A 24,003-nucleotide genomic window follows, 5' to 3' on the forward strand; every position below is an offset into this window, starting at 1 on the left:
TCTGGACAGACCTTCAGATTTGGACAAAAGTACACATCCAGATAAAGAAAGATCTCTTAATAACCAGGAGTTAAATCTCTTTCCAATTTTCCCTACAATAGGAGAGAATTTTAAGTTGACCCTTTCTTTCTGATCTTTGCTAACTTTAAATACCAAGATATGTGATCACATATTTTACAGGGATATTACATACTGAGTTTAAGTCACATCTTTCCAACGCAAATAATTCACATTTCCTAATATTCAGAGATAAACTAGATAAAACAGATACATGTGAGAAGGCATTAATAGCTTTCTTGACTTCATTATGATCTAAAACAAATTGGTGGTGTCGTTAGCCAATTGTGAACATTTTCTCTCTTTATGTTGTATCTGAATACCCCTAAAACTGTCCTTATTGATATGAAGTGCCTTAAAAATAACAAAGGAGAAATTGGCCATCCTTGTTTAATTCCGCGTCTAATGTTGAATCTCTGTGAAGTTCCATTGGATAATTTAACAGAGCAAAAAAATCGAAGTTTCAAACAGAAAATAATGTTCAACTGCATCCAAAGTCTTGTAAAGTCTACAAATAAAATAAAGCTATCTTCCATTATGTGCTCATTGTAGTCTATCAAGTCCAATACTAGTCGAACAGTATTACATATACACTACCGTTCAAAAGTTTGGGGTCACTTATAAATGTCCATGTTTTTGAAAGAAAAGTACATACAGAAATACAGTGTAGACATTGGTAATGTTGTAAATGACTATTGTAGCTGGAAATGGCAGATTATTTATGGAATATCTACATAGGCGTACAGAGGCCCATTATCAGCAACCATCACTCCTGTGTTCCAATGGCACGTTGTGTTAACTAATCCAAGTTTATAATTTTAAAAGGCTAATTGATCATTAGAAAACCCTTTTGCAATTATGTTAGCACAGTTGAAAACTGCTGTACTGATTAAAGAAGCAATAAAACTGGCCTTCTTTAGACGAGTTGAGTATCTGGAGCATCAGCATTTGTGGGTTTGAGTACAGGCTCAAAATGGCCAGAAACAAATAACTTTCTTCTGAAACTCATCAGTCTATTCTTGTTCTGAGAAATGAAGGCTATTCCATGTGAGAAATTGCCAAGAAACTGAAGACCTCGTACAACGCTGTGTACTACTCCCTTCACAGAACAGCGTAAACTGTCTCTAACCAGGATAGGAAGAGTGGGAGGCCCCGGTGCACAACTGAGCAAGAGGACAAGTACATAGAGTGTCTAGTTTGAGAAACAGATGCCTCACAAGTCGTCAACTGGCAGCTTCATTAAATAGTACCCGCAAAACACCAGTCTCAACGTCAACAGTGAAGAGGCGACTCCGGGATGCTGGCCTTCTAGGCAGAGTTTCAAAGAAAAAGCCAGTGGATGGTACATGTTTTGTTTTTGGGCTATATATGATTTTCCTCTTAACTGTATGTGAACCCCTCTGCAATCTACTGGCACTAACCAATAGAAACTAGGACTTCAGCCAGGCTGTCCCTATGCTATTTGCTCTCTTTCTCTCTTAAACTGCTAGCGTTTCCTAAGGATATGTAAGTCAAAAGGATTTCCATCCCATTAATAACCCCTCCAACAAAAAACGAAGAAATACTGGTCATAAAGTTACCAAATTATTCTTCCTCCCACAAGGGGGAGACATTGTGTAGACCTTACAATAAGCGGTTATTCACCCATAGTATGTGTTAAGTTGACCAGTTTTCATGTCAGCCTTTTCTCATTCAAGTGTTTGAGTAAATTATTCACAATAAAAGGCTGCTTTTCACCTGGCAATTGTGCAGAGTTTAGGCCTACCAGTTTTGTCCGAGTTAGACTCTGGCTCTCTCGCAAATGTTCAGATTTGGCCGCATTTCTTTCGCATTTATGACCACTCTTTGCACCGACAAGGACTCGTCTCAAGCTTTCAAGACTGGCAAGTTCTTCAGTCGGTAACGCCCAACTTTCTACGTAACGAAGGAGGGAGTTGAGTCTTTTCCAAGATGGCGACGACCATAGAGAGCTGCAATGCCGTACAGGCGACAAAGAAAAAACATCTCGGAATCCCCGAAGCAATATTTGTGGTGTGTAAAATATTAATTATATACATTGTGGCCATTATACTATATGAAATAATACTCTCGAATGTGTAATTGACGTTGTCCAGCCTCTAGGCTAGCCTGTCACGAATGTTAGCTAGTTATGTTCATTCACATCCTTTTAGGGAAATTACGCCTAGGAAGCCTATTAGGCCTAGCTAACTATCTATCGAATGTATATTGTCATCCAAATGCAATGAAACGGCATTTTTTCAGCAATCTTGTTTGTTCACAATAAGTTTACTATGCTGTGTGAATGACTCGTCTGAAAACTAGCTAGGTTACGAGTTAGCTAACGTTATGTCAACCGTTGTAGGAGGATGTCGAGTCGTTTATGAAGCAACCAGGGAACGACACTGCAGACGCCGTCTTGAGAAAACTGGATGAGCAGTACCAGAAATATAAATACATGGAGCTCAACCTGGCTCAGAAGAAACAAAGGTAACTAATATACAGCATAAGTTATTAACGGTAACTAGTCAAATGTCAAAACAGCAAAATGCTTGATTTAGTTTGCCTGTGTTGGACTATTCCATTGGTTCCATTGTATCAAGTTTAGCTACTATTATTCCCAGAAGAGAGGAACTTGCCAATCTACAAACTCGTAAACTAGTGTGCTATTGTGTTGTCTTCTGAGGTGATATCATTAGCTTTATTTAGCTGATAGGATGACCCAGAGTTTTTGATGGATAAATATGTGAGTGTTACACGTCTGCTTCTATGGTGTTTCTGTCTGCTGTACCCAGGTTGAAAAGCCAGATCCCACAGATCAAGCAGACTTTAGAAATCCTACGACACATGCAGAAGAAGAAGGTAAACATACAGTGCAGTCAGTGCTCTCCTCTTATACCCTTTTCATAGACCGACAAAGATCCCACAGGTTTACCATGCCTGCTTCTTTTTACCTACTTTTTGGTATATCTGAGTGGGGTAGAGGGTAAAAAACATGGGCAATGAAAAACCACCTAAAGACCTAGTCATGATTCCTGCATTTTCACAGACACTGTAACCGAAATACCGGTATCAGGTCTGTAAATGGTTCTCAGATTTTTTGCAGGTAAATACATTTCCGTTGTTTGATACCTCCCTAATTTGTAATGCAAACACCCCCCATGGTTTAACACCCCTTACCCCTCTTAATTTGCCAGTTACCCACTGATATGTATAAGAGTAGTAAATAAGGTGCTGTTTGAAAGGGGGTCATATAAACATTGCCTTATAATTTTACAGGTACTATACCACATCTTCTGTCTGAAAGGGGTATTAGTGATTACATCCTTGTAGGACAATTTGATCACTATAAGCTGTTGAGCACTAACTGCATTCACGATCAGTGGAGTGCACCGTATGTGGTGTTGAGTTGCTTTGTTTGTTCTTCATATCCCTCATCCTATAGGAAACCACAGAACCTATGGAGACACACTTCCTATTGGCTGACAACGTTTACTGCAAGGCATCAGTCCCGCCCACCGACAAAGTTTGTCTGTGGCTAGGGGTGAGTACTACTACATGTCGTGTTCCTAAGTAACATTGTTTGGTATTATGTGATCACTTGTTCCCTATTTATGGAGCCCACTCCTTATCAGTGAGGTTAGCCCAATATTAGACCTCTGATTATTACTTAATGAATGAGTCTAGGTCTAAGGGCATTCCATAGCAACATCGTGTGAGTTAAGTCATGGTCAAATGACAGTACCTGACTGCAACATCCATAGAATTGTAGAGTGTTTCAATTGAAGAATTGCCGATTGCATCGCTAAGCAGTGAACAAGAAGCTATTAAATCCACCTTTAAGATGTTACACCCCTCCCCAAATCTGTAATCTAATATGGATGTCAATGCTTTCTTCTGGCTTTGCGCCAATACATTTCCTTTACTTCCCGTCTGCGGTAGCATGGTACCCATATTGCGAGGCTAATTAGCTAGACAAACGGGTGTGAAACAAGAACCGGTGTGCACGCGAAGTGAGAAAAACATGGACTCCATGTTTGGTTTTGGGTGATGAATTGAGGCTCTCCTGAGGGCTAAGGGGTAGGGGGGTATACTCTGTTTGGTATACTCAGTGTATATCTACAGGCTACATTGAGGTTTTTCTTTAATTATTTTAGGCTATCTGGCATTAGTGCGTAAGCCAAAAGATTTGGTGAAGTGGTAGAAGAGGATCATGGCAGTACCGGCTATGTTATGTGTGATGGCTGTTGAGGCGCTAATAGGATTGGGCGACGTCTGAAATGACACACAGTCCCATCAACCTGTCCAAACATCGTTGATATAAGATTGTATTGTCTCTATTTTTTGGTTTTATCTGGGACAGGGGGTGGAGCGCGTTGACTTGCAGATATCTGTGGCATTGTGTTGTGACAACTGCAGAGTGGCCTTTTATTGTCCCCAGCACAAGGTGGACTTGTGTAATGATCATGCTGTTGAATTAGCTTCTTGCTATGCCACACCTGTCAGGTGGATGAATTATCTTGGTAAAGGAGAAATGCTCACTAACAGGCATTTAAACAAATGTTATGCTCAATTTTAGCGAAATAAGCTTTGGCATCATTTCAGCTCATGAAACATGGAACTGACACTTACATGTTGCATTTATATTTTTGTTCAGTGTAATTTGGAAATTATGCACAAAAAATCTTTCCCATTTTATTCGTTATTGCATTTTCTCCCCAGTCCCTAAGCATCTTGCTCCACAAAAGAAGCAGAGATAACAGAAAACTTTACTAATGTCAACTAGATTGAAGCATTCTTTCTGGTGAGCAAGGGTTTATTTGGTCTTCTAGTGCTACATATAATGACATAAGAGAATTTAAGCTGCATGTATCTAATTATAGACAAGTTCATTAACAAGTAGCCTAACGAAATGTCGGAAATTATAAGCAGAAACATATTGAAATCTGGCAATAAATATCCGTCATCCACTGTCCAAAGGGCTCCCCGAGTGGCGCAGTGGTTTAAGGCACTGCAGTGCTTGAGGCTAAAAATCCAAGACTGTGTCGCAGCCGGCCGCAACCGGGAGACCCATGAGGCGGCGCACAATTGGCCTAGCGTTGTCTGTGTTAGGGGAGGGTTTGGCCTGCCGTGATGTCTTTGTCCCATCGCGCTCTAGCGACTCCTTGTGGCAGGCCGGGCGCATGCACGTTGACTTCGGTCTAGATAATGTTTCCTCCGACGCATTGGTTTCAAGGTTAAGCGAACAGGGTCGTGTTTTGGACGACGCATGGCTCTTGACCTTCGCCTCTCCCGAGTCCGTACGGCAGTTGCAGCGATGGGACAAGACTGTAACTACCAATTGGATATCATGAAATTGGTGCGAAAAAGTCTGACAGCTTATTTTCTATATTAGCGGGCCTCAGATTTTCACTTATCACATATATTCGGGCAGTTTCAGATGGGTTATTAGTAGGGATGCACGATATATCGGAATCGGCCGATATTAGCTAAAAATGCCAACATCTGTATCAGCCAATGTCTAGTTTAACGCTGATTGGCAAAACCGATGTCAAAGCTGACGTGCTATCCTAAATAACGTAGGTACATGACGTAATGACGCCACGTAAAATTCTGTGCAATACGTGCACCACAGCTTTCCTCAACTAGCCCACAATGTCTGCTGTGTGGATCGAGCAGTCAACAAGTCGAGCAGTCATTTGAAAGAGTAACAACATTTCAGCGAGACAACTCGGGTGAAATCCATTAGTCTAGATAATGGATTTCATTGCCCTTGACAATCAACCATTCACTGTCGTGGGTGATGTTGGCATTCGCCGACTGGTCGAGCACCTGTTAACACTACCGAGTGCACTATTTTTCCGTTGTTGCCCTACCGGAGTTACACAGTAATAGCGTCACTGCTATTAGCTTCACGACATGCATACTATGGAACGCCGTTTGGGTCTTTGCGCGTCAAAGATACAGTAGCACTGTCAAAGCTGTACAAAAAAGTCTGCAAACAAGCAAACCCCGGCCATGAACGATGTGTTTACAATACCGCGTTGGTAATAAAGCATAATTTGTTCTACCGCAACTTCTGTGGTAGCTAGCTTTAGCTTGGTACCTAGCTAACACCAATACAACCAGCCTGAAAACAGTGACCAGTAGAAACTGCAGTCATTTTCATTATTCTTAGCAATGATTTAGGAATCCTTGTGAGTAAGTATTGTTGTTCGCCTATTGAAATTGAACTTCAGTTAATGAAAATAAATAGCTAGCCAGCTACTTAACTCTGTTTCCCAAAGCTAACGTTATAAGCAGCCAGCTAGCTTCATCTGGCTAGTGAGGCTCGACCGGACTGGGTTATATGTTGTGAAGCTAGCCACAATTTGATTAGGTACAATAGTGGAATTTGCGGGTTGCCTTCAAAATAAAAGTATGTAATTGACAGTGATACAAATAGTAGAATACTTTCATTTTGAAAGCTAACCGCAAAGTCCACTGTTGTGGCTAATCCTTATTGTGGCTAGCTTCACAATGGTCTGACCACCATTAACTTCTTTTGGCTCAAATCCCGTTAACGGGATCGATTTGACAACATCCGGTGAAATGGCAGAGCGCCAAATTCAAATTAAATTACTATAAATATTAAACTTTCATGAAATCACACATGCAATACACCAAATTACAGCTACACTTGTTGTTATTCCAGCCAACGTGTCAGATTTCAAAAAGGCTTTACGGCGAAAGCAAACCATGCGATTATCTGAGGATAGCACCCCACCAAACAAACACAGACAATCATAATTCAACCTGCCAGGCGCGACAAGAAACTCAGAAATAAAGATATAATTCATGCCTTACCTTTGACGAGCTTCTTCTGTTGGCACTCCAATATGTCCCATAAACATCACAAATGGTCCTTTTGTTCGATTAATTCCGTCGTTATATATCCAAAATGTCCATTTATTTGGCGCGTTTGATCCAGAAAAACACCGGTTCCAACTCGCGCAACATGACTACAAAATATCTCATAAGTTACCTGTAATCTTTGTCCAAACATTTCAAACAACTTTCCTAATACAACTTTAGGTATTTTTTAACGTAATTAATCGATAAAATTTAAGATGGGATAACCTGTGTACAATACCGGAGGAAAACAAAGTGGAGTGTGCTTTCAGGTTACGCGCCTCAACCACAACAGTACACTTCACTCGACCCTCGTTCTGAACAGGGCTACTTCTTCATTACACAAAGGAAAAACATCAACCAATTTCTAAAGACTGTTGACATCCAGTGGAAGCGATAGGAACTGCAAGCAACTGCCTTAGAATTCTAGATTCCCATTGACAAACCATTGAAAAGAGTGACCTCAAATTTTTATTTTCCTGGATGGCTTGTCCTCGGGGTTTCGCCTGCCAACTGAGTTCTGTTATACTCACAGACATTCAAACTGTTTTAGTAACTTCAGAGTCCTTTCTATCCAAATCTACTAATAATATGCATATCCTAGCTTCTGGGCCTGAGTAGCAAGCAGTTTACTTTGGGCACGCTTTTCATCCGGACGTGAAAATACCGCCCCCTAGCCTAGAGAGGTTAATCAAACAAGAACTCTTATAAATGTGGGTTATTTTAGATGATGACACCTAGCTAACTATATAGCTACTGAAACAGATTGTCGTTTTGCTATGTTTTTGGGGAAGAACATTGTTTGCATCCATGAGCTAGCTAGCTTTTTTTTTATGACCAGCACTGTAGGTGCGCGAGACAACTTTACCAGCATCATAGCATACGTATCGATGAATCGTTGTGACATATGAAATACGAGTGATGGTGTAATCAATGTGTAATAACTATGTAAAAAATTTATGAACGCGTTAAATTATTGTGACTTGCAGTCATATTCAGGTCCTGATTGGTCAACAAGCTTATTTGACACTTCAAATAGTGTTATTTGACATGTCAAATAGTGTTAACCTCTCTGGCGCAGTAACAGCCACCTGAATCCAGTGGCGCGATTTTTGAATCGTTTGAAATACTATTACTTCAATTTCTCAAACATATGACTATTTTACAGCTATTTAAAGACAAGACAATCGTTAATCTAACCACACTGTCCGATTTCAAAGCAAAACATTAGATTATGTCAGGAGAGTGCCCAGCCAGAAATAATCAGACACCCATTTTTCAAGCTAGCATATAATGTCACATAAACCCAAACCACAGCTAAATGCAGCACTAACCTTTTATGATCTTCATCAGATGACACAGCTAGGATATTATGTTATACAATACATGCATGTCTGTTCAATCAAGTTCATATTTATATCAAAAAACAGCTTTTTACATTAGCATGTGACGTTCAGAAAAAGCATACCCCCCGCAAACTTCCGGGGAATTTACTAACAGTTTGCTAAATTACTCACGATAAACGTTCACAAAAAGCATAACAATTATTTTAAGAATTATAGATACATTACTCCTCTATGCACTCGATATGTCCGATTTTAAAATAGCTTTTCGGATGAAGCACATTTTGCAATATTCTAAGTACATAGCCCAGCCATCACGGGCTAGCTATTTAGACACCCACCCAGTTCAGCCTTCACCAAAATCATATTTCCAATAAGAAAAATGTTCTTACCTTTCCTGTTCTTCGTCAGAATGCACTCCCAGGACTTCTACTTCAATAACAAATGTAGGTTTGGTCCCAAATAATCCATCGTTATGTTCCATCAGCGACGTTTTGTTCTTGCGTTCTAGACATTATCAGAATGCTAAATCACGGTCGTGCGCATGGCGCAGAACGTGACAAAAAAATTCTAAATATTCCATTACCGTACTTCGAAGCATGTCAACCGCTGTTTAAAACCAATTTTTATGCCATTTATCTCGTAGAAACGCGATAATATTCCGACCGGGAATCTGCAATAAGCTAAACAGCCGAATTAAAATACTCCACGGGGTCGAATCACGCACGCGCCTCATTCCATTGTCACCTAATGGGACACTTGGAAAAGGCGATAATCTGTTTCAGCCTGAGGCTGCCTCGTCATCGTTCAGGTTTTTCCCGGGTTCTGAGAGCCTATTGGAGCCCTAGGAAGTGTCACGTTACAGCTAAGATCCTTACTCTTCAATAAACAGAGGCAAGAAGAACGACTCCTTGTCAGACAGGCCACTTCCTGCATGAAACCTTCTCAGATTTTTGCCTGCCATAGGAGTTCTGTTATACTCACAGACACCATTCAAACAGTTTTAGAAACTTTAGGGTGTTTTCTATCCAAACCTGAACAATAATATGCATATTCTAGCTTCTGAGTTGGTGTAGGAGGCAGTTAAAAATGGGCACATATTTTTTCCAAAATTCTCAATGCTAGCCCCAACAGGTTTTAAATAGTATATTTTTTGACAAGCGAAGACACAAACGCCATTTCATAGAAATCCTGGTTGAGAATGAAACATATAAACAGCACAGCAAGTAAGTGAAAGAAATAGGTTTTGATTATGTTTTACTGGTAATGGGGACATAGTTAAATGCCAGCAAAATAACTTTTTGGTCATTGTGGTGTGTGTTTAACCTTTTATTTAACTAGGCAAGTCAGTCAGGAACAAATTATTATTTACAATGACGGCAGACCCCGGCCAAATCTGGACAACGCTGGGCCAATTGTGCGCCGTCCTATGGGACTCCCAATCATGGCCAGATGTGATACAGCCTGGATTCGAACCAGGGACTGTAGATGCAGTGCCTTAGACCGATGCGTGGGTGTGTGTTAACTATTTAACTGTACTAGAATGCTTAAAAGGCTGCTAAAATGTTTATCGGTTATCGGTATTGTATTTTGGGGCAAAATATCGGTATCAGAAAAAAAAATATCGGTGCATCACTAGTTATTAACAATTGCGGGTGGACAAACAGCTGACCCGCCCACCACTATTGTATACACATTAATACACAAAGCAAAACACAATCATGGAAAACAAACACATTCTTCTGTAAAAAGATTCTCAATCAGCCTTTTGAATTGTCCAAGAGCATGGATGGGCAAATGCAGTCAAACCTTTGCCCTCATCCCAAACCATCTCAATTGGGTTGAGGTCAGGTGATTGTGGAGGCCAGGTCATCTGATGCAGCACTCCATCACTCTCCTTCTTGGTAAAATAGCCCTTACACAGCCTGGAGGTGTGTTGGGTCATTGTCCTGTTGAAAAACAAATTATAGTCCCACTAAGCGCAAACCAGATGGGATGGCGTATCGCTGCAGAATGTTGTGGTAGCCATGCTGGTTAAGTGTGCTTTGATTTCGAAATAAATCACTGTCACCAGCAAAGCACCATCACACCTCTCCTCCATGCTTCACGGTGGGAACCACACATGCGGAGATCATCCGTTCACCTACTCTGCGTCTCACAAAGACATGGTGGTTGGAACCAAGAATCTCCTATTTGGAGTAATCAGATCAAAGGACAGATTTACACCGGTCTAATGTCCATTGCGCGTGTTTCTTGGCCCAAGCAAGTTTCTTCTTATTGGTATCCTTTAGTGGTTTGTTTGCAGCAATTCGACCATGAAGGCCTGATTCACGCAGTCTCCTCTGAACAGTTGATGTTGAGATGTGTCTGTTACTTTAACTCTGTGAAGCATTTATTTTGGCTCCAATTTCTGATGCTGGTAACTAATGAACGTACCCTCTGTAGCAGAGGTAACTTTGGTTATTCCTTTCCTGTGGCAGTCATCATGAGAGCCAGTTTCATCATAGCGCTTGATAGTTTTTGCGACTGCACTTGAAGAAACTTTCAAAGTTCTTGATATTTTCCGGGTTGACTGACCTTCATGTCTTTTAGGAATTATGAACTTTTGTTTCTCTTTGCTTATTTGAGCTGTTCTTGCCATAATATGGACTTGGTATTTTACCAAATATCTTCTGTATACCACCACTACCTTGTCACAACACAACTGATTGGCTCAATCGCATTAAGAAGGAAATACATTCCACAAATGTACTTTTAACAAGGCACACCTGTTAATTGAAATGCATTCCAGTTGACTACCTCATGAAGCTTGTTGAGAGAATGCCACGAGTGTGCAAAGGATCGAGGGCTGGGCGATATGGCCAAAATATCATATGGTATTTTTGACAGTATTTTATGTTTTTGATTACTATTAGTAGTGTGTGACCCTAGGGTGGAAACGCATATATATATGTGTGTGTTATTTCAATGGGTCTTACTCCATTCGGATTGTTTTATACAGTTCAATTCAACTTCAACCTAAAATAATATCCTGCATTTCCATCAATTTCTGCATTTCCTGTGCTCATTTGAGATAATTTCCACACTGCCACGATATTTTGCAAAAATACTCGGCCTTATTTTTAACCAAATGTTGCAATTGCATTTAGATCAAAACACTTGGGTGAACTTTTGGAATCATGGCAATAGAATGTTTATTATAATTCTATAGTTAGAATATACACTGCTCAAAAAAATAAAGGGAACACTTAGACAACACAATGTAACTCCAAGTCAATCACACTTCTGTGAAATCAAACTGTCCACTTAGGAAGCAACACTGATTGACAATACATTTCACATGCTGTTGTGCAAATGGAATAGACAACAGGTGGAAATTATAGGCAATTAGCAAGACCCCCCCAATAAAGGAGTGGTTCGGCAGGTGGTGACCACAGACCACTTCTCAGTTCTTATGCTTCCTGGCTGATGTTTTGGTCACTTTTGAATGCTGGCGGTTCTTTCACTCTAGTGGTAGCATGAGACGGAGTCTACAACCCACACAAGTGGCTCAGGTAGTGCAGCTCATCCAGGATGGCACATCAATGCGAGCTGTGGCAAGAAGGTTTGCTGTGTCTGTCAGCGTAGTGTCCAGAGCATGGAGGCGCTACCAGGAGACAGGCCAGTACATCAGGAGACGTGGAGGAGGCCGTAGGAGGGCAACAACCCAGCAGCAGGACCGCTACCTCCGCCTTTGTGCAAGGAAGAGCAGGAGGAGCACTGCCAGAGCCCTGCAAAATGACCTCCAGCAGGCCACAAATGTGCATGTGTCTGCTCAAACGGTCAGAAACAGACTCCATGAGGGTGGTATGAGGGCCCGACGTCCACAGGTGGGGGTTGAGCTTACAGCCCAACACCGTGCAGGACGTTTGGCATTTGCCAGAGAACACCAAGATTGGCAAATTCGCCACTGGCGCCCTGTGCTCTTCACAGATGAAAGCAGGTTCACACTGAGCACGTGACAGACGTGACAGAGTCTGGAGACGCCGTGGAGAACTTTCTGCTGCCTGCAACATCCTCCAGCATGACCGGTTTGGCGGTGGGTCAGTCATGGTGTGGGGTGGCATTTCTTTTGGGGGCCGCACAGCCCTCCATGTGCTCGCCAGAGGTAGCCTGACTGCCATTAGGTACCGAGATGAGATCCTCAGACCCCTTGTGAGACCATATGCTGGTGCGGTTGGCCCTGGATTCCTCCTAATGCAAGACAATGCTAGACCTCATGTGGCTGGAGTGTCAGCAGTTCCTGCAAGAGGAAGGCATTGATGCTATGGACTGGCCCGCCCGTTCCCCAGACCTGAATCCAATTGAGCAGGAGACATCATGTCTCGCTCCATCCACCAACGCCACGTTGCACCACAGACTGTCCAGGAGTTGGCGGATGCTTTAGTCCAGGTCTGGGAGGAGATCCCTCAGCCTCATTTTGACTTGTTTTAAAGACATCACATCAAAGTTGGATCAGCCTGTAGTGTAGTTTTCCACTTTAATTTTGAGTGTGACTCCAAATCCAGACCTCCATGGGTTGATAAATTGGATTTCCATTGATTATTTTTGTGTGATTTTGTTGTCAGCACATTCAACTATGTAAAGAAAAAAGTATTTAAGATTATTTCATTCATTCAGATCTAGGATGTGTTATTTTAGTGTTTATTTTAGTGTTTTAGTGTTGAGCAGTATAAATAATAGTGGGCACTTTGAATACAGTGTTTGACATGACAAAGAATGAAAATGCCATTGACGAGTTATTGTGACATTGTAGGAACCAAAGTGATGTTTCCTTGGGCGGTATACCGTATTTTACTATATGCCGGTATTTATGCACGGACCAGTTAGGGTTTTTACTTTACCTATAATAACGGTATTTTGTTAAATGTAATACGCGTGTGTAAATGTCCATTTTTATAGTTTACTTGGCTACTTGAGTCTACCCTCACCGTTCTCTCCATGCCACTTTCTACACAGACCTAGTCCCACCCCCTTTCACTCAAGGAGCGCATGTTGTTACTGCTTGGCCACGAGACACTTTCGTTCAGTCTGCATGGTCAATACAGCACATGCAACAATGTTGATGACAAATGTTGTTTCCACTTTGATCTTCATATGAATCCCCAAGCGTTCTATAAGTACAATATTAGTTAGCATTTTTTTTACATCTGCAAATAGCTAGTTTGTATTTTCTTAGCAAGTTAAGCTAAATCGTGTTAACCACTAATGCTAATCGCTAGTTAGCGTGCTAATCGCTAGTTAGCGTGCTAATCGCTAGTTAGCGTGCTAATCGCTAGTTAGCGTGCTAATCGCTAGTTAGCGTGCTAATCGCTAGTTAGCTAATAAAAGTAGTGAGTCAATGCAAACGTAGCTAGCTAATACAGCCTGATACCAATACTAGTAGAGGCTTAAATCTGCATGTTTGTGCCACAATATCTTCTAAATCAAAGAGGAATAGGCGAAGCATGAATATGTTGGCTATATGAATAAAGATTTCATGTAGCCAAAGACTATAGGGTCCCCTCAGCCCTAGTAGGAACTCAATGCTACCTCCTCTCCTTGGTAGAGCATCATGCTCAATGCCTGTATAGGAGAAAGGATGGTTAGCTTCAACAAAGTGTGTTGCTACTTGATAGTCAGTGTTCTCACCTGATTGAGCTGAGGTGTTCAGCTATGCGTTTTAACTGTCTTTTCGTTTGTCCTACGTAGACTTTCCCACATATGCAGGTGATGAGAGAGATTACTCCCTTTGTCTTGCTTGAGATGCTACCCTTAACAGGGATCTTTCGACCTGTATGTGGGTGTCTGAAGAGCAATGTTTTTTATTGCTTTTATTGCTATTGCGCATGAGCCATATTTGTAGTTCCCATTTGGAATGGGTGTCAAGTGTCTGAATGGGCTCAGGGGTCAGGTCAGATCTCACTAAGCTATCCCCAATATTGCGACCACGCTTATAGACCACCAGTGGGGGTTCCTTGAAGAGGTGTGCAATGTTTTGGTCTGATTGCAGAATAAGCGAGTGCTTTTTCAGGGTTGCTTTCATTTTCTCCGAACACTTAGTGTGCTTAGTGCAAAACACTGTTGTTTTTCTACTTTGGTTTAGGCTACAAGGACAACTCTAAATGCTGCCGTGATGAAAATATCTCAAAAACCAAGAGATAAATTGCTAAAAACTAAACCAAAGAAGATAAACAATGTAAGCCAAAGTGATTTATAGGATATTTATTTTGTCTGGATATTTTCTACCAGCAGTCTGCAATGTTTTTAGTTGTTTGCTTTATGTAGGCTATTTTTCCATATTTGGCAATGGTTTATAATTTTCATTTAGATTTGGATATAATTTTGCTTAACCACATGACAATAATTGTGCGATATGAAGACATTTTAAATTTAAACTATTCTACTAAAATGTGCATATGAAAATCATAACTGGCACACAGATCGTTAGAAATGGTAGGATAACTTGGCATTCCAAATGACTCCTCGTGTAGCCTATTACCGGCAACTTCAGGAGAGTAATGTCAGAATCTGAAAGCCAGCAGGAGTGGGAGGAGAATGGTTGGGTCAAGTTAAGGTTTTTTCTTCTGTTTATCTAGATCTCTGGCTCCCTCTTGAGTCATTGTGTGTTATTTCATCAAACAGTAAGCTTAAAGCATCAGACAAGCTGAATAAATATAGTAGATTTAATTAAAACACATGGGGTGTGTGTATATATCGGAAAATACACGTTTAAAAATGTCGACCAGGGCCTCCCGAGCGGCGCAGCGGTCTAAGGCACTGCATCGCAGTGCTAGAGGCACACTACAGACCCAGGTTCGAGCCTGGGCTGTATCACTACCCGCGTGATCGTGAGTCCAATAGGGTGGCGCACAATTGGCCCAGCGTCGTCCGGGTTAGGGGAGGGTTTGGCAGGGGGTGCTTTACTTGGCTCATCGCGCTCTATTGACTCCTTGTGGCGGGCCGGGCGCCTGCAGGCTGACCTCGGTCGTCAGTTGACAACACATTGGTGCCGCTGGCTTCCGGGTTAAGCTAGTGTGTGTTAAGAAGCTCGGTTTGGCGTGTCATGTTTCAGAGGACGCATGGCTCGACCCTTGCCTCCCGAGCCCGTTGGGGAGTTGCAGCGATGAGACAAGGCAAAAAGGGGGTAAAATACAAAAAGTGTGTGTATGTATGTATGTATGTTGACCAATTGATTGGTCGAAAGAACAAACTACTTTCGGTAGACCAAGATATATTTTGTTTAGTAGGGCACAGCCCTAGGTCCCATGTTTCATGAGCTGAAATAAAAGATCCCAGAAATGTTCCATATGCACAAAAAGCTTATTTCGCTCACATTTTGTGCACACATGTTTATATTCCTGTTAGTGAGCATTTGTCCTTTGCCAAGATAATCCATCCGCCTGACAGGTGTAGCATATCAAGAAGTTGATTAAACTTCATGATCACTACTAGGGTTGCACATTTTGGGGAATATTCAGAGGTAGAAACTTTCTGTGGGAATATATGCAAATTAATATCAATACAATTTAAATGCAATGTTTTTTGCATTGAATAAATTTACCATATCATATGAAGACAGAAACATAAACCTTTTACCTTATCATAAGTAGGCATTGCAAATGATTAAATCCTTCCAATAGAATTTTTAAAAACTATTTAGTTACAAATTGAACTTTAATTCAATGAGTTGACTTTTCACATGAGCTGATTTCACTGAACAACAAAAGAAAGGGAATATTGAATGATCCCCAGTGATCCATTGCATCTCCTAAAAATGTTTTCAACATACATCTGTAAAATAATAGTCTAGAAACTAAAGCTTAGGTTGTCCTGCTCCCTGGACCGCTTCAATGTCCATGTCTTGAACATCAGACTCTGAGGCCTCATCTCCACTGTCACTTTCCAACCTTGTTGAAAAAGCCTAAAATTTGCCCAAATGGCCACCAATTTTTCAACCCTTGTATTGGTCAGTCTGTTACGTGCTTTGGTGTATGTGTTCCCAAACAAGGATCAGTTGCGCTCTGAGGCGGCTGATGTTGGTGGGATTTGGAGGATGACGGAGGCAACAGGGGAAAGAGTCTCAGATCCACAAAGTCCCTTTTACCAGGCGGCTGATGAGATATGTTGGCACGGCTGCCCTATTGCATCTCCATCCCAAAGCCCTTGCTTGGATGTGTACTTCGCCAGACTGCCAAGAACCTTGCCCTCATCCAAGCCAAGGTGGCGAGACACGGTAGTGATGACACCATAGGCCTCGTTGATCTCTGCACCAGACAGGATGCTCTTGCCAGCATACTTGGGGTCCAACATGTACGCTGCGGCGTGTATGGGCTTCAGGCAGAAGTCTTACCGCTTTTTGATATATTTCAGAACTGCAGTTTCCTCTGCTTGGAGCAACAGTGAAGTGGGAAAGGAAGTACGGATTTCTTCTCTTACATCTGCAAGCAGAGTCTGAACATCAGACAGGATGGCATTGTCTCCCTCAATCTGCGTAATGACTACTGCTATAGGTTTCAGGAGTTTCAGGCTGCTTACCACTCTCTCCCAAAATACATCATCCAGGAGGATCCTCTTGACTGGGCTGTCCATATCGGCAGACTGTGATATGGCCAGTTCTTGGAGAGACTCCTTTCCCTTCAGGAGACTGTCAAACATGATGACAACACCACCCAAATGGGTGCTGCTGGGTAGCTTCAATGTGGTGCTATTATTCTTCTCACTTTGCTTGGTGAGGTAGATTGCTGCTATAACTTGATGATCCTTCACATACCTAACCATTTCCTTGTTTCTCTTGTAGAGTGTATCCATTGTTTTCAGTGCCATGATGTCCTTGAGCAGATCCAATGCATGAGCAGCACAGCCAATGGGTGTGATGTAAGGGTAGGACTCCTCCACTTTAGACCAAGCAGCTTTCATGTTCGCAGCATTGTCTGTCACCAGTGCAAATACCTTCTTGATGACTGCCTTCAGCTCATCTGCAATGTAGAGACCGGTGTGTCTGTTGTCCCTTGTGTCTATGTTCTTGTAGAATACTGGTTGAGGGGTGGAGATGATGTGGTTAATTATTCCTTGCCCACAGACATTCGACCACACGTCAGAGATGATTGCAATACAGTCTGCTTTCTCTATGATTTGCTTGACCTTCACTTGAACTATGTTGAACTCTGCATCCAGCAAATGAGTAGATAAAGCATGTTTGGTTGGAAGGGTGTATGCTGGGCGAAGAACATTCAGAAATCTCTTCCAATACACATTGCCAGTGAGCATCAGAGGTGAACCAGTTGCTTACACAGCTCTAGCAAGACATTCACCAGCATTTCTCTGACTACGTTCCTCCATTGAGTCAAAAAAACTTCTGATTCCAGGAGGACCATGAGCTGTTGCAATCGATAAGGTGTCTGATTCATCATTTTCACCTCGAATAGAAATAGAGGGTCTTTTGTCAGAGGTTGTGAGTGCTGAGGGAACTTTATGCACTTGGCCAGATGATTCTGCATCTTTGTTGCATTCTTCGCATATGATTTGGCACAGTATTTGCAAATGAACACAGCTTTTCCTTCTACATTAGTTGTAGTGAAATGTCTCCACACATCAAATAGTCCCCGTGGCATTTTCCTGTAAAGATTAGAAAACAATTTGTAAAAAAAACAAATACAATTCCATGTACTGATAAATAGTTAAGCAGTTAGATTAAACAACTCCTTTGTAAGATAAATGTTTTAAAATGAAACATGTATGGAAACAGATGAATTAACACTCCTCAGTTAGCAGGCTCAAGCAAGCTGAAACCCACATGGTAGCAAAAACTAAGTAGCAGAAATTGTTAACAAGTTAGAAATGATTTAAACACACTTTGTGGAGGCTACTATTTGCTTGTTAACAAAAAATCATGTATGTCATAGAAAATATATTCACCCACCCAGTATTGTAATCAAAACTTACCAGAAAGCATGTTGGCTCAGACAGTGTAGTACTGTGTTGCAATTCCATTGAATTGGGGATAGTTAACCAAAATGTGCCACAAGACCTAGAATTTCCTTATGTGTATCCCACAAAAAAGGTTCACTGGTATAAGCACTTTTTTTTTTTTTTTTCATGAATTTAAGCAAAATTCCCCAAATTCCAGGGTTTAACTAACCAAGGAAAATTTCCAGAAATTTCCCAAAGTTTCAGGCCCTTTGCAACCCTAATTGTTACACAGGTGCACCTTGTGCTGGGGACAATAAAAGACCACTCTGCAGTTGTCACACAACACAATGCCACAGATGTCTCAGATACCTTTAAAAAGAAGGTATCTGTTACCAACTTACTGTATTCCCAGTCATGTGTATTCCCACTCATGTGAAATCCATAGATTAGGGCCTAATTTATTTATTTCAATTGACTGATTTCATTATGAACTGTAACTCAGTAAAATCTTTGAAACTGTTGCATTTTAATGTTTTGTTCAGTATAGTTTAATCTGCTGTGTGTGCTATGGATGGGGGAGGGGGGGTGTGTGACACCATTCCGTCCCCACGTGACTGGAATTGCCCATCCCTGCCCTAGAGGCATCAATTCATCCAATTTTAGAAATCCCTGGAGATGTTTCTACAAGTAAAGTGCAAAAAAACAAAAAGCATATTTACCTAACTCAGTGGAGATCTCCTGAGTCAGCAGAGCCATCCCTGGGACCTGGTATATCGTACGTCTGTAAATTAACAATAAGTAAGATACGGCGGAAGTTTATGCAGGAGGCCCAGTCTCTGCGGTTTACTTTATCATTCACTCTTAACCCCCTACTCTGTTTTCATCTCCGCCTCTCCACTTCCAGGCCAATGTGACGTTGGAGGATGACATAGAATAAAAGCAAGCACTATTGAAGTTTACTGTTTATATGTTGCTCACTCACGTTTCCTCGCTTCCCTCCATCCCCTCTGCTCTACCAGGCCAATGTGATGTTGGAGTACGACATCAACGAAGCCCAGTCTCTGCTGGAGAAGAATCTGGCGACCGCGTCACGCAACCTGGACTCCTTGGAAGAAGACCTGGACTTCCTGCGAGACCAGTTTACCACCACCGAAGTCAGTATCCTTATGCCTAAATATAGGCCCAGGGACTAGCATTTAACAGGCCTGGAGAATGGAGAAAAATCTGTGATACAATGTTTGAATCAGGGACGTGTAACTGGACATGAATTCATAGTGTCAGGTGCCCCCGCTCCCTGTCCATTCATTATAATCTAAAAGGCAAAACTGATCCTAGATCAACACTTCTATTCGGAGAGACTATAGGGTTATAGGCCCAGGTTTTTGGGAGCTGAAATGTCTGCTGGTTTTACCATTAGGACAGTTTTATGGTCTGGTAAGGCTGAGGTGATTGGTGCTGGCGTTTGACAGGTGACGGCTGTGGCAGACGGTTGTGTCAAGGCATGGAATGCAAGTCTGTGTTCAGTAGGCACGAACCAGGAGAAAACACATTGAAACTGATGAGGTACATACTTAACGTTGGCAATTTTATCTTGTTCAAACTGTTGGGGTAAGTACTGTTGTTTTGATAGACTGTTAAAGATAGTGTTGGGTGCTCTAACAACTAAATTAGAGATGCCGCATGGCATGCAAACACAAGGCGTGGTACTCTCCTTATGAAAGTACTGGACAACTTAACTTTCATAGACTGAGATGTGTATCATCCTTAACCCATTGCCCCTCTCAGATATGGCACGAGTCTACAACTGGGACGTAAAGAGAAGGAGCAAGGACAACCTCCTCAAATCAGTCGAGAAGTCTTAAGAAATAGGGACGTCCTCCCACCCCCGCAACCCACCCAAACTCCATGTCTATGTTCACATCTCTAGTCTCTACAGTACAAATCTGTGTCCTCTTCCCTATATAGTTAACTTTTAACATCAAAAGTAGTGCACTCTATCGGGATAGGATGCCATTTGGGACTCAGGCCGAGCTTTATTCTATTGATTTGTTACTTTTTAAAATTATTTTTTCAAGTAAAAAAAGACAAAACAGAAGTTACTACAGCAGTTTTTTGTATGATGTTATTACTATTATTAAGCACTCATATTTTTTGACTGCCTGCAACTCTAGGTTTTCACTGTCCTCCACTTTCTCCTCTCGCTGTTTTGTCTTTTTCTTTGATCTGTCGTGTAGCTTATTTTTCAATCTGTTATTGACAATGATCTTCACTGTGTACTAGTTTGGGAACTTGTTTTGCTTTCGGAACACCCTGCGCTACTACCCATAATCCTCACTGAGCAGGAAATGGGAGCGAGGAGGATAAACAGCTCACCAGTCAAAGCGGAAACCTTCCTCTGATATGATTTCATGAGTGTGTGATGTCAAAATGGTGCACTCCGGATTCAGAATGTTCAGACGGTTGTTCCATGCCCCTCTTTCCTCTCCTCTGTTGTCCCTTACTCCCTGCATGAGCCTGAAATGGTGCCCTATTCTCTATATGGTGCACTACTTTTGACCAAAAGCCTACCGGTCTTGGTCAAAAGTAGCGCACTATGTATAGGTAATAGGGTGCCATTTTAGACAACTTCTCAGCTTTCTTGTCGCTCTTCTGCTACCACCTGCCTGTTTTGTTGATTTTATCTTCCTCCTGTCTTGTTTGCTCCTCTGTCCTCTTCCTCAATGTATTTATTTGTCATGTTGTATCCATTAAGACACTTGAGTGATACAAATAAATTACAAAAAATAAACTTTACATGGTGGTCCTGTGTGGGTGACATGAAACATGTTAGACTGCGCATGCTCAGACATTTTACGCTAACTTCACCTCTCACAGGCAGGGTGGTAGTCTGGCTAAAGCTACAACTTAATTTGGCTCTATATTCCAGTGTTTTAGATTTGATATCAAATGTTTGATATGAGGAGACTACAGAATGTCACCTATATTTGAGTTTTTTTTCATATCTTACATGAAGTGCATTCATTTCTAAACGGTATCTAATCCCCCCCATTTTTGGACAAATTCATTTATAGTCTTAAATTTTGTCTAGTGTGGTATTTAGTCCCATATTCCTAGCACGCAGTGACTACATCAAGCTTGTGACTACAAACTTGTTTGTATGCATTTTCAGTTGGTTTTGGTTGTGTTTCAGATTATTTTGTGCCCAATAGAAATTAATGGAGAACGTATTGCATTTTGTTGTCACTTTTGTAAATAAGAATAGAATATTTCTGAACACTTCTACATTACTTTTGATGCTACCATGATTGTGGATAATCATGAATGATTATGAACAATGGTGAGTGAGTAAGTTACAAGTTACGCAAAGATCATGCCCCCAAAACATGCTAACCTCTCACCATTATCAATTAAAGGGAGCATTTTTGGGGGGTATGATATTTGTCTTATGCCTCCAACTTTCTCACTCATCATTATTTGCTGTATATTCATGATTATACAGTGCATATGGAAAGTATTCAGACCCCTTGACTTTTTCCATGTTACGTTACAGCCTTATTCAAAAATGTTTGTTTTTTCCCCTCATCAATCTACACACTACCACATAATGATGAAGCAAAAACAGGTTTTTAGACATTTTTGCAAATTCTGAAAAAATAATACTGCATAAAACTGAAATATCACCTTTACATACGTATTCAGACCCTTTACTCTGTACTTTGTTGAAGCACCTTTAGCAGAGATTAAAGCTTCGAGTCATCTTGGGTATGACACTACAAGCTTGCCACTCTTGTATTTGGGGAGTTTCCCCCATTCCTCTTTGCAGATCCTCTCAAGCTCTGTCTGGTTGGATGGGGAGTGTCGCTGCACAGCTATTTTCAGTTCTCTCCAGAGATGTTCAATCGGGTTCAAGTCTGGGCTCTGGCTAGGCCACTCAAGGTCATGCAGAGACTTGTCCCAAAGCCACTCCTGCGTTGTCTTGGCTTTGTGCTTAGGGTCATTTTCCTGTTGGAAGGTGAACCGTCACCCCAGTATGAGGTCCCAAGCGCTCTGGATCAGGTTGTCATCAAGGATCTCTATGTACTTTGCTCCGTTAATCTTTGCCTGGATCCTGACAAGTCTCCCAGTCCCTGCCTCTGAGAAACATCCCCACAGCATGCTGCTGCCACCACCATGCTTCACCGTAGGGATGGTGCCAGGTTTCCTCCAGACGTGACGCTTGGCATTCAGGCCAAAGAGTTCAATCTTGGTTTCATCAGACCAGAATCTTGTTTCTCATGGTCTCAGTCTTTAGGTGCATTTTGGGAACACACCCACACAGTAAATATCATGTACCTTTTACTGAGGAGTGGCTTCCGTCTTGCCACTCTACCATAAAGGCCTAATTGGTGGAGTGCTGTTGTCCTTCTGGAAGGTTCTCCCATCTCCACAGAGGAACTCTGGAGCTCTGTCAGAGTGACCATTGGGTTATTGGTCACCACACTGACCAAGGCCCTTCTCCACCGATTGCTCAGTTTGGCCGGGGGGCAAGCTTTATGAAGAGTCTTGGTAGTTCCAAACTTATACCATTTAAAAAAAAATGGTGGTCACTGTGTTCTTGTGGACCTTCAATGCTGCAGAAATGTTTTGGTACCCTTCCCCAGCTCTGTGCCTCGACACAATCCTGTCTCGGAGCTCTACGGACAATTCCTTTGACCTCATGGCTTGGTTTGTATAGACAGGTGTGTGCCTTTCCAAATCATGTCCAATCAATTGAATTTACCACAGGTGGATTCCAATCAAGTTGTAGAAACAGCTCAAGGATGATCAATAGAAACAGGAAGCACCTGAGCTAAATTGAGTATCACAGCAAAAGGTCTGAATATTTATGTAAATACGTTTTTTAAAAGTTTTTAATCAATTTGAAAACATTTAACTGTATTCGCTTTGTTATTATGGGGTATTGTGTGTGTAGATTTCTGAGGAAATTGTTCTATTTAATCGATTTTAAAATAAGGCTGTAACGTAACAAAATGTCGAAAAAGTCAAGGGGTCTGAATACTTTCCTTAGGGACTATGTAATCATGGAAGCATCCATATTAATGTAGAAGTATGTAGTAAACATATTCTAAACAATAAAATGTACAAAAAAACGACTACATTATTTACAATTCATTTCTATTGGGCACAACATAATCTGGAACAACCAAAACTAATTGCAAATGCTGCCATTATGTGAGATGGCTGCCATTATACGGCCCCCTAACCAATTGTGCTATTGTGTTTTTTTTCTTCACATTATTTGTAACTTATGTTTTACATAATGTTTCTGCCATCGTCACTTATGACCGAAAAGAGGTTCTAGATATCTGGACAGCAATTACTCACCCCGTTCTGGAAGAAGATTTTTTCTTTAACGAGTCGGACGCCAAGGATTTACTAAAGACACCCGACAAGGCCCTGATCCCTGTCATTTGCAGGAGAAAGATACTGACATATCGGAGACGTAGGTCGGGGTATCTTGTAAGGATCCAATGGCGAGTGGGTAATCTGCCTTTACCATCGGTCCTATTAGCCAACGTACAATCATTGGATAATAAAATAGATGAACTGCGAGCATGTATATCCAATGGGACATGTAATAACTGTAATATCTTGTGTTTCACCGAGTCGTGGCTGAACGACGACATGAATAACGAACAGCTGCCGGGTTTTGCGCTTTTTCGGCAGGATAGAACAGCAGCCTCTGGTAAGACAAGGGGTGGCTGTCTATGTATTTTTGTAAACAACAGCTGGTGCACGAAATCTA

At 41.5% G+C, this 24,003-nt stretch overlaps 1 protein-coding gene across 1 annotated transcript; it reads left to right on the forward strand.

Moving 5' to 3' along the window:
- The first annotated feature begins 1,961 nt into the window (after positions 1-1,961).
- vbp1 (von Hippel-Lindau binding protein 1) lies at positions 1,962-21,013 on the forward strand. Its single transcript, XM_029760650.1, has 6 exons — positions 1,962-2,088; positions 2,420-2,544; positions 2,850-2,916; positions 3,500-3,598; positions 19,238-19,376; positions 20,004-21,013. Exons 1-6 carry the CDS (start codon positions 2,008-2,010, stop codon positions 20,078-20,080), a joined length of 588 nt encoding a protein of 195 aa, XP_029616510.1. The 5' UTR covers positions 1,962-2,007; the 3' UTR covers positions 20,081-21,013.
- The last annotated feature ends 2,990 nt before the right edge of the window (positions 21,014-24,003 follow it).

Source organism: Salmo trutta, chromosome 8 (genome assembly GCF_901001165.1).
Source record: "Salmo trutta chromosome 8, fSalTru1.1, whole genome shotgun sequence".
Lineage (NCBI taxonomy): Eukaryota > Metazoa > Chordata > Actinopteri > Salmoniformes > Salmonidae > Salmo > Salmo trutta.